General features: G+C 44.7%; 1 protein-coding gene across 2 annotated transcripts in view; it reads left to right on the forward strand.

Moving 5' to 3' along the window:
* The window catches only part of LOC120443744 (protein prickle), a 60750-nt gene that overhangs the window by 8447 nt on the left and 36414 nt on the right, over positions 1 to 15889 (forward strand). Inside the window, exon 1 of one of the 2 annotated variants that reach the window (XM_039623005.1) lies at positions 13859 to 14115. The exons of the other annotated variant lie outside the window; for it this stretch is intronic. Coding sequence (XP_039478939.1) covers positions 13859 to 14115 — 257 coding nt within the window. Of the gene's footprint in view, positions 1 to 13858; positions 14116 to 15889 lie in introns of those variants that run through there. 2 annotated transcript variants of the gene reach the window in all.

Genomic DNA, 15889 nt, shown 5'->3' on the forward strand with positions numbered 1-15889 from the left:
ATTAGGCATTAACATTATATATTTTAAACTTTTTATTTGCACTGGTTTTAAATTCTGCTTTCGAATTCCACTTACGTGCTTATTATGGCTTATCCATATTCCTAATATAAATAACAAATTCTTAAGTAATTTTTCTTTTTTTTTTGAGTCAGTCTCTGTTTTTGGTTTACTCCGTTTCATTCAGAAACATCTCAAATCACTAGACTTAAGAACAGTTTCACGAATTATACAAGTCGTACCATAATTTATAGTTGCTAAGAACTCGACGTTCATACGGACATAACCAGATCGACTCGTCTATAAGTCCTGAACGGTATATATATATATATTACATACTTTTCAACGAATCTAGTATACTCATTTAATCTACAAGTAACGGGTATAAAAAGGAATTATTTTAGCTGAATGCAACATGTGATGTGATCTTCATAAAAGCAACTTATTGCCCGTGTTTCCAAAACTATTGCACCCAATTTGCTTCAATTACCCGACCAATTACCCAGACACCTCCGCACCGTAGCTGGTGACAGAAACCGCATGCAAATATTGCAAGTTGTCACCGGGGCGATGCCTCAATTAGTGGCAACATGTTGCTGGTGCAACACGAGCGCAGGAACAGCTCGCCGCCGACTTTTGCAGCCAGTCGTTAAAGCGAGTGGAAATCACCCGGAGAGTCAGGTGGCCATCCGTGGGATCAGCTTGGACGCCACGGAGTGCAGTGCAGCGGAGGTGGTAAATGAGGAGCGATTGCTGTCCGTGGGCGGCGTACACCGAAATCGCATTAAGTGGCGCGTTGGCAGCGCGATTTGTCTGATTTGCATATAATATTATAGCGAGTAAATCATAATCCGCCGCTTGGCCATCACAATATTTACACATGCAATTTGCATCCGAGTTGCTCCGCATCTGACAGCATGTGGCTAGCGAGCTGAGCGAAAGGCCAGGAATCGGCATCCGGGGCAGCATCAATTAAAGCGACATTAAGGAAACTTGTAATTTCCATGTGGCCTAATCATAGTCGGCATTCTTTTCACTCACATCCTTCCCTTCTTTCCCTTCCTTTTGCAGCACAGCTCATGCATTTAGCAGCGTTTATAGAAATTGCCAGCCCACAAACTCCCCCTTTCCTTGTTTATAGCTGCGATGCACTCGAAGAAACTCTGGCGCACTTATTAACCCATCTGCATTTTTAAAATATGTTTGTAAATTACTTCCCCGACAAATGTCTTAAAATGTATCTTGTTCTCTGAGCCAACTTGTTGTAGTACTAAAATGTAGTCTAAAGGACTCAGTGGTTCCATAAAGTCATATCTCTCATTTTGTACTCTGTATCTCTGAAGAATGGACATCCGTGGCTGAAGTTTGGGGGCGGGGTAATCGCAGTTTAAATTTGTACTTCGTGATACAATCATTCTGAATGTCAGAGAGACCAGTGCCGGTTCTCCTGCCTGCCTGCTCCTCCACTCCCCACTCTCCATTCGTATGTTAGGCGCCATAATGGGCTAACACACACACACACACACGCCAACGCACACTTACACCCACACCCACAGAAAGTTGAGGTCAGCAGCCGGCAGTTGTTGGTTGCGGCCATTGTTCAAACTCCTTTTTTGGGTTGGGCCTGCTGCACTCTGCGTGTTCTCTATTGATCTAAATTTTCTGCTTGCGAATTTGTGGCTCTTTTTCGGTGGATTTTGTGACCGCTTATCGCTGGCATTCCGCTGGCTCTGGCTCTGGAATTGGCATTAGCATTAGATGCCGCCTATTGGCGGGCATTTGCGGGCCAATTGCTGTAATTTCCTCGTATATTTATGCCCGACTAATGAGACGAAATCTTTGGCTCGACGATCTTAGCTGGCGGCCCATGGTCCGCTGTTGAATCAGCTGTTGTAATCAGTTAATGCTTAATTGGGGTCGCACCACGCCCCTTTCAAGTTGCTCTTGCAATGGGAATAGAATGGGGATCGGGGAATCGGAACACACAGATCTGCCATAAGAACCGCTAAGCTAACTGCTATGTACATAGTACCAGCCAACCACTATGGCATTTTGTTTAATTCGATGTTTTTACTACTTGACTTGCCAATACATCAGAGGCAGCGGGTTGGGGAAAACGAGCGGAACCCTTTCATTAGAGGAAAACTAAAGCGAACATCGCCAACGAGACAATAATGATGAATTGCGGTATTATCGCACTGTTACACGCCGAGGAGAGGGCCCAGAACCACATAGGAAACGGGAAACTGGAGCACTTGCGCACGAAGAAGGCCAGGCCAATAAAGCCAGAAAGTCAGAAAGCCAGAATGTCGGGGAATCGGAGAATCGGACCCTAGCCTGGCCCAGACCCAAAGCAAATATGTAATTGGCCGGGCCGCCAGACACGAAGGTGCGCTGGTATCACGTACTCCTCGGCATCGCAGAGTCAAGCTCAAAATGCATCGACACGATGATTTATTTGCATTGCAAAGCCCAAGAATATTACACGTTGCGAAAAAGGGGACAGAGTAGGCTTGAATAGCCCTAGATTTCGCATATAATTAAAAAAAACAGGAGAAAACGCTATAGTCGAGTTCCCCGACTATCTGGTATCATGGGTCAACAAACTTGCTGCGTCTATTTCTCTGGAATCTACTTGTTAAGTCTCAACTTTCTAGCTTTTATAGTTCCAGAGATCTGCACGTTCATACGGATGGACAAACGGACAGACAGACGGACATGGCCAGATCGACTGGGCTATTGATCCTGATCCAGAATATATATACTTTATATGCTCGGAAACGCTTTCTTCTGCCTGTTACATACTTTTCGACAAATCTAGTATACCCTTTTATTCTACGAGTAACGGGTATATTTACAATTTGTTAATGGAAGGGACGTGGCACACATGTGGAACAATTTATTAAAATAGGTTATATGAACTAAAGTCCTATTAAAAATCTGTATGGAATTTTTGTTGAAATGAGACCTAGGCATATTGGCAAATTTTCTAAAAACTTCTGACCGCTCGTTTCTAAATATTCTAGGAAATTGTTTTTAAATTGGAGCTGCCTTAGGGCTCAACGTTCTTTAACTTTTTCTCAGTGTTGGCGGAGAGTAGGAAATCCAACACGTAGGCCCGGCCAATTTTCCGAACAACTTAATTGAATTGGGCTGTGGGGTGGTGCCGGCTTCCAACGCTTCGAATACGCAATTCCAGCTCGTTCCTCGCCGTTCGGCGTTCTCATTTGCATTTCGCATTCTGCACGCACAGCCAGCCAGCCGTCCAATAGATCGACCTTAGATGCATAAAGAACGCCTACTTAACTCCCTTGGAATATTCAGACACACCCAGGAGGAGGCTTCACCTTTAGCATTTCGCCAGAGAGCCCAGCTATTCATTCCCGTCTCGCAATTAAAGTTAAACTTGTGGAGTCCACCGAGTGCACCGAATCCACGGAGTGCACCGAATGCACCGAATGCAACGCCCAGCGCCAAAGCCTCGCTGGCGGATCCACCCAAGACAATTGCATTTGACATTTAAGCAGCTGGCAAGCCAGCGGAAAAACCAATTTCAAAGCGTCGGGAACCTGAGCCTTGAGACTTGAGTCTTAAGTCTTAAGAGTCTCAGCCGATTCGTTTTTGTTTCGGCTCGCTGGCTGCCATAATCCAATCCAAGCCAAGACTCGATCGCTCTCCACCTCTGGAGCCGCACCTTTGCAAAGCTTTGTCGGCCTGTCAAACTGGAAAACTGGCCAAGAGCAATCGCCCAGCCGTTTTGACAATTTACCACCAGCTCGGTCTCGGAATCAAACTCGCCTTCGAAGTTGAAGCCCAAGCCTAAGTCGGATTCCGATTCTGATTCGTATTCGGATTCGCATTCGCATTCGGACGTCTGACCATTTGTATAATTGGCATCTCTAATTTTTTGCTGGAATCTCCTGCAAAAGTGACTTATTATGGAGCTGCTTGATAGCCGCAAGTTGGTAGCTGGCTGGCTGGAAAATTCGCGATCGGCGATCGGCGAGCGGTTCTTGCCGCGTGAGTAATCGGAAAGCGGAGCGCGTTGCATAAATATCGAAAGGCGCAATCGGAAAAGTAGGAAAAACTGTACGCAATAATGAAACTGGTTTGTGGTTTTGGGCCGCTCTAAGAATTACACGCACACAGACATCCAGTCGTAATACCTACTATAGCGATCAGCGTGAGCCAGTGTTGCCATAATGCCTGTCATAAATTCTCCAAATTACCCAACATGTTGCACTTCGTGGCCACAGCCAATGTCGAGGGGATCTTGGCCAAGAGCTGGCTGGCTGGCTGGCTGGCTGGACTGATTGCAAATTGTGTGACAGCGGGCTCCGCTCCACGTAAATTGAATTTATGTACTTGCCCTCCGTTCGCAGTTGGCCGCATTACTTGGCTAATTTTGTAAATAACCTAGGCTTTTGTCTCAGTGCATTCGTCAGGGTAAGCAACGTGCTCCCTTCTGTGCTCCATCGTCAACTTGACAATCGAAATTGATTTCATAACATGATCTCCAATTGACGGCAATTCGAGGCCCAGACTTCTTGCGGTCAGTGCACTCAGCTCAAATCATCTGGGATCTGGATAGGAATGGATAGGAGCTTCGGGATCCGGATGGGGGAATCGAATCTTCACGGAAGAATCTCAATTCCAGCTGGTTCCGCATTCCGCCGCTTGTGGCAATCAAAACTTTGATTTGTGGCGGCTTTTCATGTTACGCTTATGTGTTATGCATTTGGATCATTAATATCACATAAATATGTAATTCCCTATGGCCATTCCTCATGGTCGTTAATCGAAATACGAGTTTATGCTTCAAACTCGGGAGTAGAAGAAAAACAAGAGAGAACGCTATAGTCGAGTTCCCCGACTATCTGATACCCGTTACTCAGCTAGTAGAAGTGCAGGTTTGTGGGCGTTAGAGTGGGCGTGGCAAAATTTTTTTTGACAAATCGATAGAAATTTACAACACCAATACAAAAATGAAAAAATATCAAAACATTTTTCAAAAGTGTGGGCGTGGCAGTTTTGGGCGGCTTGTGGGCGTTAGAGTGGGCGTGGCAGCATGATTCGACAAACTTGCGCTGCGTCTATGTCCCTGGAGTCTGTATGCTTAATCTCAACTTTCTAGCTTTTGTAGTTCCTGAGATCTCGACGTTCATACGGACAGACAGACGGACAGACGGACAGACGGACGGACAGACGGACATGGCCAAATCGACTCGGCTATTGATCCTGATCAAGAATATATATACTTTATATGGTCGGAAACGCTTCCTTCTGCCTGTTACATACTTTTCAACGAATCTAGTATACCCTTTTACTCTACGAGTAACGGGTATAAATATGAGAGAACGTTACACTCGATTTACTCGACTATCAGATACCCGTTACTCAACTAGAGGGAGTAACATGGCATATCGAAGTTGGTTGAAAAAATATTTGAATCAAAGCACTGGGGCGTGTCAAAACTAAATTGGGGCATATCAATAGGAATAGGATTTAAAAAATGCAGAAAACGTTATAGCCCTAAGTAGAAAAATTCTTTAAAAAGACTATAATATCTTTATACAAAAAAAATTTGAAAAAACTATTTTTGAAGTTTCTTTCACACCATACATTATAATACCAGTGAAAATGGGTCTAGGATCCAGTTATTTAAAATTTCAATCAGTTCTCAGAATGGTGACTGTATAAGTTCTCGGGTTACTCAGTTGCAGCTTTATCAACATATATATATAAAGTCATAGTAATTCCCGATAAACACAGCATAAGTATAAGAGTTTCCCTCGATTTGAGACACTGATTTTGCGGAATAGTTGTGATAATTGATCAGAGTATATTTTCTAGAAAATCATTCCAATGATTCCAGCTTCTCACTGTTCTAAAGAATGCTATCGGACTTCAGACTGTGGCAAGAAAACAAGGCTAATTGTCGAATGTCAAAGGTCATTGTCTGCTGATCTATTACCCATGGTGAGTGCATGGGCGAGTTCCAGAGTTTCAGAGTTCCTACGTTTTTATTGGGTGTGCTTTACAGGCGCAGAGCGCGACGAACACGTTGTAAATGGTTTCTAAACTCAGCTTTATGGCCAACATTTTGTAACATTTATTTCCCTTTGACCACTCGGAAGGCACTTGAAGTTTTCGACCAAGTTTTCGGTGGCGTTCAGGTTGTTGCTAATGTTGTTTGGGTTTTTCTTGCTGGTGGTAGGTAGCTCAAGTTCCTCACTTTGAGTTGTTGTCAAGGCCCACGCGCCTCAAAATCGGCTGAAGGTCTCTTTGCATTCTGTTACCGTTTCTCGCTCTTTAGCCATCACTCGATTAAAGGTATGAATGTGTACGTAGAGATACAAGTATATCCCCTGGATTTATCCATCTGAATTCGTGCTCATTACGCACATTTGCGTAACAGATTCAGGTGCGCGATATGGAGAGTCTCGAGTGCGGGGCGAACTCATCGAGAGATAGCAAAATTAAACAACGAGGCGATGGAGACTGTTTTCAAAAAAACCTTACCCAAGCCGTTTGGTTGTACTTGGCAGCATTACACAGCAATACAAGTTTTCGAGTGCCCACAGAAAAAGAAACACGAACTCCATAACTCTGAAAGCGAGATGTTTTCTGTTTCGTATTTGATTGGATGTCGGCGCGTGATGAGTTAGCAGAAGTTTTGGGCAGGGGCCTGGAAACCAGTTTCTATTTTCCCCGAGCAGTGAATAATTTTTACCAATTTGAAAATTAACTGTGCTTTGATTAATACTCGATTATTCCAGCACTGCATGTGCCCGTCTTTTATAGAAGTTCCTCCGTCTGTTGCTCTCCTCCAATGTGTCAAATGGGGTCGACCAGGATGGCTGCAGCAAATTGCAGGAGTTTTTGTGTAATTTATGAGCACTTTTATCAACTAATTGGCCTAATTACGCCGCAGTTTGCTCTGAGGACGGCATTAAAAGCAGCCGGGTCGCCCGCAGAAGCTGGCAATTCACACTTCCGCGATTGGCCCACAGTTCGTTGATGATGCTGTGCCGGGCCAACTTGCACCAGCAGCCACATCAACGGCAAACAACAAAGGCAGGCGGCTTCGACAGTCGACAGTCGACAGTTTGAGATTCAAGAGTCGCCATCGCAAGCTGCAAGCTGCAAGTCTCTAGTTGCAAGTTGCAAGTTGGCAGTTGCAAGTCGCAAGTCGCCTGGCTCAAGAATCGAGTGCAGGGAATGGCACCCAAAGCCAGCTTGGCCTGCAGTGTGTCTGCTGCCAACATCGTGACTAATTACATGCGACATAAAATGAAAGAAACGGCCCAAAGTTCGCTGGGCGCCGGCGGGGGCTTGGGGATCTAAGCATCCAGGTCGTATACGTAATTGAAGAAAAAGTATCTGGAAATTGGCAAACAACAGCGGCTGCAGCAGCAGCAGAAGCAGCAGTAGAAGGAGCAGTAGAAGGAGCAGTAATTGGCTGGAAAGGCAGCAGTTGAAGTTGCCACGGCATCCACATCGGTGGCACTGCACGGAGTACAGTAACTTGACAATTCAATAAAGTCTAATAATCAGCTTTGTGCCGCCATCGTTGTATAATTTGAGCAATGTCAAAACACAAGCCCGCTAATTGAAAGTCGCCTTCCGTTCCTTTTTTTTTTGGAAGTTCGTTAAATCTGCATCTGCTATGTGGTTGGAAAACGATTTATATACGAGTATTTTAAGAGCTGGCCACGGAATATAGCAACTGCTCCTCGGCTTCTGGTTTGTGGTTTCTGGTTTCTGGTTTCTGGACTAGATTCTGGACGTTGTGCTCCGACTCGAACGAACGCCCACAGCATGCCATCGCCATCTGCTGAAGTTGCATTTTCAGTTGCCACACGAAAATAGCGCAAAGTAGTGCATCAATAAACAATAACAATGCTTTGCTGATGCTGCTGCTGCTTCTGCGGCTGCTGTGTTGCAAGGAAAACAGGAAAGCCGAGCAGAAGTAGATCTGGTGGCTCCGGCCACATGTGCGGATGTTGCAACTTCAGCCGCTGGCGAGCAGCAGCCTGTCAATAAAAACACAAAACAGATAGGCCGTGGGGAAAATGGATGAAAATCGAAAAGCATGCTGAAAGCAAAGTGCGGCGGTGGAAAAAGCATGTGCAAGCTGCAAGTTGCATTGGCCCGCGGTTAAGTGAAAGAAATCGCTGCTATAGCGGAAATATTAGCGTTTACCGCCCGATCATCATCAAAGGGGTGGGTGCGGGCTGGTAAACTCCAAGAAAAGCCCCTTGGCCCGCAAAAGACAATGTGTTTATTATTGAAGTTGGCCGCGGGCACATCGGGTCATGGATAGATTGGCCGGGGTGCGGAATAATGGCGTTGATATCATGCAGAATATGGAAAGTACTTTCAAGTAGAGTGAAGTCGACGTGGATGGATAATTTATTTATTAAACTTGATTTTCTCGTCTCTCGAATCTTTAACAAGATCACCAATGGTATTTCGTGGGTCGCTCAGTCCTTGACAATCCTTCTTCTGCTTGAGTTCCAAACCTCATCCTGTGCCTCGGGGCGATCCGGAACTCCCAGTGCCTGAAGTGTTCTCGATTACATGTCACCCCAAACAGGGCAAATCAATGCCATCCTGGGTCTAATCCAATTGTCGCTGAAAGGGCCGAGAGCAAACGATATTTGGAACACTGGGAGGTAACTTCAAATGCCTTGACATCGCATCAACACAACAGCAACCAGAAAGCGGAGTCAAACCGATTGTGTTAAATCAAATGAAGCATAATTTCGACTCAATTTATGTGGGTGTGTGTGTGTAGGACTGCAGGCGGTTTCCCCAGTTAACTCACCCAGTCCCAGTGGATCGCTTAGCCTGTCATTCCATCACCGAGTCCACCAACATCCGTACTTTCAGAGGGTAGCTCTAGTCTGCTGACTTTGATGGGGCGGACAGGACGAATAGGACGGTCGATTGCCTCGGGTAAATCATATTTCTATTAATGACTTGCATATTTATGAACCCAAATCCGGAACTTGTACTCTCCAGCCCTTTCTCCTTTCTCCCTTTCCCTGGCCAGGAACCAAACCCATTCCGAATGGCCTGTGGGCTGTGCTCCGCAGTCGAAATAAGTGCAAATAAGCTGATTTTAATAATAAACAAACACGAGCACAAACACAAATAGGCATCAAATGTACTAATCTATTTGAGTTTTGGTCTTGGCCGCCGGCGATGACTGAGTCTATATGGATACTCACCAAAGCATATACATATATGTGTTCTCAGTACACCGCCTCAAGAATAGAACGTTTAACTGGAACTTACACATGGCTTCCCATTTCGAAATGCTCGCTTTCATTTGTGTTCGCAGCTACTTTGATGTGGTTCCCTGGCCACGGATTTCGTCAACATGTGGCTCCGGCCAACCGGCCGTGGAAGTCTTTAAATAAACAACAACATGACTGGGTCTAGGAAGTTGCCAAACAATATGCTCCACATTTGCATATGCTCGTCCGCACTTTCAAGTGCTGCCTCTTTTTTTGGCAACGGGAGTAACGACCCAAGATCAGCTTACTCTGCCCCACTTGGGTGGGGGGGGGACCACAGACCAAAAAAGTGGAGTAGTTACCGCCAACTGCTTGGAGCTCTCTCTCTGCTCGGTTTTATTCTGTGTGGGCCCCTCAACTCCAGCGGGTTCCCACCACTTCAGACAGGGGCCAATGTGAGGAAGACACAACAATGGGCATATCAAAGTCACTGCGACAAGTAATAGCGCTCCGTAATGAAGTGTTAAGAAATATCAGTCAACCCACTAATGAAAAATACTCAACTGAACAGTTTCGCCCAGACTAGAAACCATAAAGTGACTGACTAATGTAATTGTAATTGCGCTGGTTCCTATGGCCCTGATTTCGGGCCTAGCTCGGTTGGCCTTTTTGATAAAGATGGGAAACAACAGCGGTATTGTCGCTTCAGATATTGAACTTCAAGATGGCTTGGCTCTGTGCACTTTTATAAATTGTTCACGAACCGTTTTCTAAATGTGTCAAAGTGCTTAATAATTTATTTGCAAAAACCATACTTGATTGAAAAAATATTTACATTAATGTAATTAACTGAGATAACCAGTGGATAGGGACATATATGAAGGAAAGCACATGCTTAAAATTAATTTAATCGATTACTAGTGCAGCGATCCAAAAATCTAAATTGCAATGCCACAAAGCCCGGCCAAACTTGGTTAGCCACCCCGAAAATCCGAAACTAGTCACAGACCGCAGTACGTAGAACGTAGACGTAGACCTGTCTAGCAAATGGAATTAGGAAATCTTTTCGCCAAATCCAACAAATCATGTTAAAGCCGACCCAGAGGACCGGACCGTGGGTGTGTGTGTGTCTAGTTGGGGAGAATGTTGCCGGCGGGCAGAATGTTTACACCGCTCTCGGTTTGGCTGTTTTCAAAACTGTGCGGTCTGTCTGAAGTGGAGGTGGAGGTGGAGGTGGAGTTGGCGGTGGGTGGAATAGGGCGGTGGTGCAGCAAGGGTTGCGTGGGCGTATTGCGACATTATCGAGGGTGGAAAGACCCATCGAAGAACGCCAGACGGACAGGGCATAAAGTTTATGTAATTATTTTTATGCCGACTCTCATAACTGAAGTGGAACGTGTGTATGTACACGAAGAAAAATTCCTAAATCACTCTCTGTTATTCTGACTATTTACATAAATTTAAAATCTTAAAATGGATCACAGTTGCAGCATTCCTAGTTCTATTGAAAGGTATGCTCTAGGAAATGTAATGCTTAGAATAGATAATGCTTATCAGAAAACCATATGTTGTATATATGGTAATTTTCCCAGTGTGTTCTTGCCTCCAGGGGATGTGTCAGCGTTAGCCCTTTTCTCTTGACTAAACTTTTCGACTTGCTAACTATGTGAGTTATGCAATGAATAAAATTAAATTACGCAAATGCGATTGGCTGTGATGTTGCTGGTTGCTGATGCGAGAGCTGAGCCCAGCAACATGTTGCTAATGACAGCCAGGACTCACACCTCGCCAACCAAGCAGATGCATTTTAATTAAAATCCTGAAGGAGGGCTCGCTTTAATCTAAAGTCCTGTATCCAGAACGGAAATTGTGTGCGGCTGTTGAAGTGTCGGTTGTTATTGCCACCGCCATCCACGATCCACCCACTCCGTAGACGGGTGTCCTTGTATGTTTGTTGTCCTGTCTGCAGGGTTGATTTGGCAAACGACGCAATTTGTTGTTGTTTGCGACATGGCAGCATGGTGGGTCAGTCAGTGGGTGTCGGGATGTTTGCACATTAAATACCTCGGCGCAGCCCAGCGAGCTTTCACTTTTCCTGCGCTGGCAGACAGAGAAATGTTTAAACAAATATTATGTCGTTGGTAATGAAAGGTAAGCGAAGAACACCGTGCTCTTGCACATCTATACTGTTATACTTAGCTGCAGAGTGAATAATCTATTATATTCTAAAAAAAAAAGTAGATTAATGGTGTCTTAAGGAACAATAGGGATTACCATACTCATGTTGAAAAGAATAAAAATTTACACAATAAAGCGATTAAAGCACTCCTACATTTCTTCGTATATTATCTTGATTGTCTTATTAATTGGCTAATAAATCCAATTAGTTTATATTTCATTTTATTTAAAACACTCATACAAACACTCATGCAGTCTCCGCTACATATGAGCATGGAAAACAGCATCTACACCCGGATACTTGTAAGTAACTTTATAATTTTTCTCCCAGTGCACATTTGTGCATTTGTTCCCTGGGGCCTCGTAGGTGTTGCCAAGTTGATTGTTTTGGCCTGCATAGAAAGTACAGTTGCTTTCGGTCAACTCTTCAGAATGGTTAATTGCGACGAAAGCTCTTCTGCTCCAACTGAACGGAAAGGATGTCTGTTTGTCCTGTTCGGAGAATGGGCGGCATATGAAATCATAAAATTTAACGATCGCCAGAGTGTCTGGCTGGTTCTGCCAACGGGGGTGGCTTCAGGGTGACCAAATGCCACCCAACCACCTCCCAACCCCCACCCCTACCCCTACCACTCAACTCGCTCAGCTGTTCGGCACGTGTTCAAATTACCGTGAAGACGCTTAGGGGTGAATACTACAGTGCAGCTACAATAGCAGCAACATCAGCCGGCAGCCAAACGACATTCAAATTGGGTGAGTGAATTAAAAAACCTGGCAATCAGCAGAGGTCCTGCCAAGAGCGAGAGAGTCTGAGAATTCAACTTGGGAGAGAGTCTCTGTTCCTCTCAGCGAAGTGCGTTTGCAGCAAAATATGAGCATAAGTTCGAGCGCTCGCTTCCTTTCCTTTCGTCCTTTGTTTGCGTCCTTTGGCCAATGTTTGTGGGGTTTGTTGCCTTCGCTTCCTTTCCATGTGAGTGTGTGTGTGTGAGCGGCAAGAGCACTGTGCGGGAGTGTGCGTGAGAGGTCACGGGGATCGTGGCTGCCAGACATTTACGGTTATAAGTTTTAGCTGAGCACAGTGGTTCGAGACCAGTAGGAAGTGGAAGGATATTAAATAAAAATAAGAAACAAATGTTGCAATAATAAAAATGTAAATATTTATTTGGAAGTTGTACAAAGGATCCATGCTAGTATATAGATCCTTAAATAGATTTGATTCAGACGCAGGTTATTAGGTATTTATTTAGTTGTGATACATTTAATTGCTTTGAACAGATCATTTCCGCAGAAGTTATTATTCAACGATCAGTTATCAGTTATCTATTCCATGTAGATTATAATAATTATTTAATGTACATACCAGCTAGTATCGGTGCATTATTATTGGTTCTCCTCTCTCGCGAGGGCTGGCACCACAGTTCGAAAACGTTTTTTGAACTTTAAGCTCTCTCTGGAGCACTTTTTGCCGGTCTCACACGGCCTCAACCCCCTTTTGCACACCTCGCTACATAATTTCAACAATATGCGAGTATTGAACGTGCACCACCCCCCTCACCCTCCCCACACCACTTGCACCACCACAAGCTAGGAAAACGAAATCAGACATAAAAACATTACATTGCAAACCCTTATTTTGCTCGCACACTAAAAAGAGGAGGAAAAGCGGGCGATTTGAAGGCGAAACAGCCGAAACCGAAACTGAAACTGAAACTGAAGCGGAGAAATCGCAGGACACAAGACGCGGGGTGGACGCGGGGTGCGAGTTCTCTGGCATCGACAAGGGATGCAAAAGCGAGTGCCAGATATTAACCCTCTGGTGGATGTATGTGTGCGAGTGTGCGGCAGAGGTGTGTGTGTGTGTGTGTGTGTCAGTGGCGCAGTATTGGTGAGCCTTTGTGCGCCGTGTTTGCGTTTTCGCCGTGCTTGTCAATCCCGTCGTGCCAAAACAAACGCAACGAACATTTTCGCCGATTAGAAGCAAGAACCATCCGTGAGTGCAACGCGAGCGGACGGATCCGCCGACTCCTCGTGTTTTCCGACTTATCCCGCTGCTGATAACAATCCCGCGATTGCCACAATTAGCTATAATTATTCATTAACTGGAATCGAAGTCCAGTGGTTATCGCGATTTCGCGGAATCTGTGTCAGCGAGATAGAATACCACTCGAGTTTTCCTTAACATCTTTCGCCGGTCGTCTTTGTTATTGTTCGCCGGCGCTTCTTTTTCTGGGGGGGAATAGTTTTTTGTGTTTGTACTCGTGTGTGTGTGGGAGTCTGCCATTGTGTGAGTGCGTATCTGTGTCTGTGAGTCAGCGCAAATGGCAATGCGCATCTTTGTTTACCCGCAAAATCCAAGGCTCTCATAGCGGAGAAGTGTCAGTGAAAGCGGCGCCAAAATCTAAGTCTAGTGCTTTTCTTCTGCCTTTCCGGCCGAAACAATGAACGATTCGCCCGATAATTTGCATGCCGATTGCGATAGTCGAGTCAGCAACAACAATGGCAGCTGCAACACAAACACAAGCACCAACACCAACACCAACGATGGTCCCAATAACGACGGCGACTCCGACGAGGAGGTCATCGAGGGCATGGCGCTGCTGGAGGGCAACTACCAGGTGCTGCGCCAGTGGGTGCCGCCCGCCCCCCACTATTGGGATGCGCCCCCAAAGGCCATTATCAAGTCCGCCGAAGTCAGGTAAACAAGCGAATGAGTCCAAGCAAGGATATGCTGCATGCTGCGTGCTGCGTGCTGCAGGCCACATCCATCAGTGTGGCAGCAACATCGCGACACCAGCAACATGCTTATGCAATTAGGAGTGCAATTGCCAACGCTACATTTGGCGACTGCCTTCAATAAGTTTAATTAAGTGCTTCTGGTTTGATTTGACAGCGCATTCCATTTGCTGGTCACAAATTGCACGGCAATTAACTCGAATCAACTCTTTTCGAGTCTCAGACTTCGAGTTAGAGTCTGCACTGAGAAAAATACTGTGTAACACTTGATCTTGATGCCAATGAGGGGTGGTCATACTTTGCATTCAGTTCCATTTGTTGCTTCAGAAATGTAATATCAAATGACATCTTTCCGTTTTCTCAAAAAAAGAGCGAAAATATCGATTCATCCTTGGACACTTAAATATGTCACAGCAATATCAAATATATATATTATATACTTTTAAATCTTGCATATACGAATGCAAATTTATTTTATTGTGATGAATATATCACGATTTCTGTTCGGAACTCAATACACTTTTTCGCACTGGCTCAACGCAATCCTAAGACTCGATTGTACAGCGGACCTCTCTAGCGGTCCAAGGCAGCGGCAGTGAGGCACTTGCCGCCACAGCACTATCCAATAAAAGTGCAGTTATTTGTAACGCACTTTTTATGGCCACACATGCGATGCGAACCCTCGCCTCGATTGGAACCGCCCGAACAAGTCCCGTGGCCGGGCTATGGAAATCTCAATGGATTTGGCCTCGGCGCTTGACAAATAATTTTTGCGTCTTAACCGCTGCAATTCATTCAATAAAAATTTGATTTTTATGGGCGTCATCAAGTGTGGCGGGCAGTATTTGCATGTTGAGCGGAAACTAACCGAATGCATATAAATTTGATTTAGTGCTTTGAATACCCTACATTTTTATATGTCAGCGAGAGTATTAGCTTCGTGAATCAAATCATTTTTTGATCTTAAAAGAGTTTTTAGGCGATGAAAATATCATTTCACAGATTAAAAATCGAAATTAAATTCGTGTTTAATTTTAATTCCAGATCCACATTACATTTTAGAGTAATCTGTAAGCACCATGATAAGTTGCTTCAAGATTGGTCTAAATTCTTCCTTTTTTTATATGATTGGTTGATCTATGTTTGTTTAAGCTGAAACATTAATACTGCGAAATATCTATAATACTCGTAGAGAGAACCTGCCGGATAATGTCAGATAGTGTACAATATCTATTCGAATACAATTAGCTTTTAAAAAGTTTAGGTTAAGCTAAGTCATGTTTTCTTTAAACCAAATAATAGCAGCCACCTTGGCGATTTAAAAATAATTTGTAAACTCTAAATAATAATGTATAATAGATGGGCGTCTAAAAATGCAATTTATTTGATTACCAGCGGATTCCTTGAACTTGCTTACATGAAACTTTTTGTCTGGACCTATTTGTCTGCCGCGACAGAGATCAGTTCGTCCGTATGTCAGTCCGTCCGTATGTCAGTCCGTCCGTATGTCTGTCTGTCCGTATGTCTGTCTGTCCGTCTGTTTGTCTGTCCGTCCAACTTCACTCAACGAGCGCCACAGTTGGCGTCTGGGTCTTGAGTTGCTGCTGTTGTCTCACTGTCAACACCAAGAGGTATGCAACATGCGGCAGCGCGGAAGGAGGAGCAGTGGGATCGTGGGGGCAAGAGTGCCTCCGTCGCAGTCGTTGACAACTGCAGCATGAGTCTGCGGAATTAAG

Source organism: Drosophila santomea, chromosome 2L (assembly GCF_016746245.2).
Source record: "Drosophila santomea strain STO CAGO 1482 chromosome 2L, Prin_Dsan_1.1, whole genome shotgun sequence".
NCBI classification, from domain to species: Eukaryota; Metazoa; Arthropoda; class Insecta; order Diptera; family Drosophilidae; genus Drosophila; species Drosophila santomea.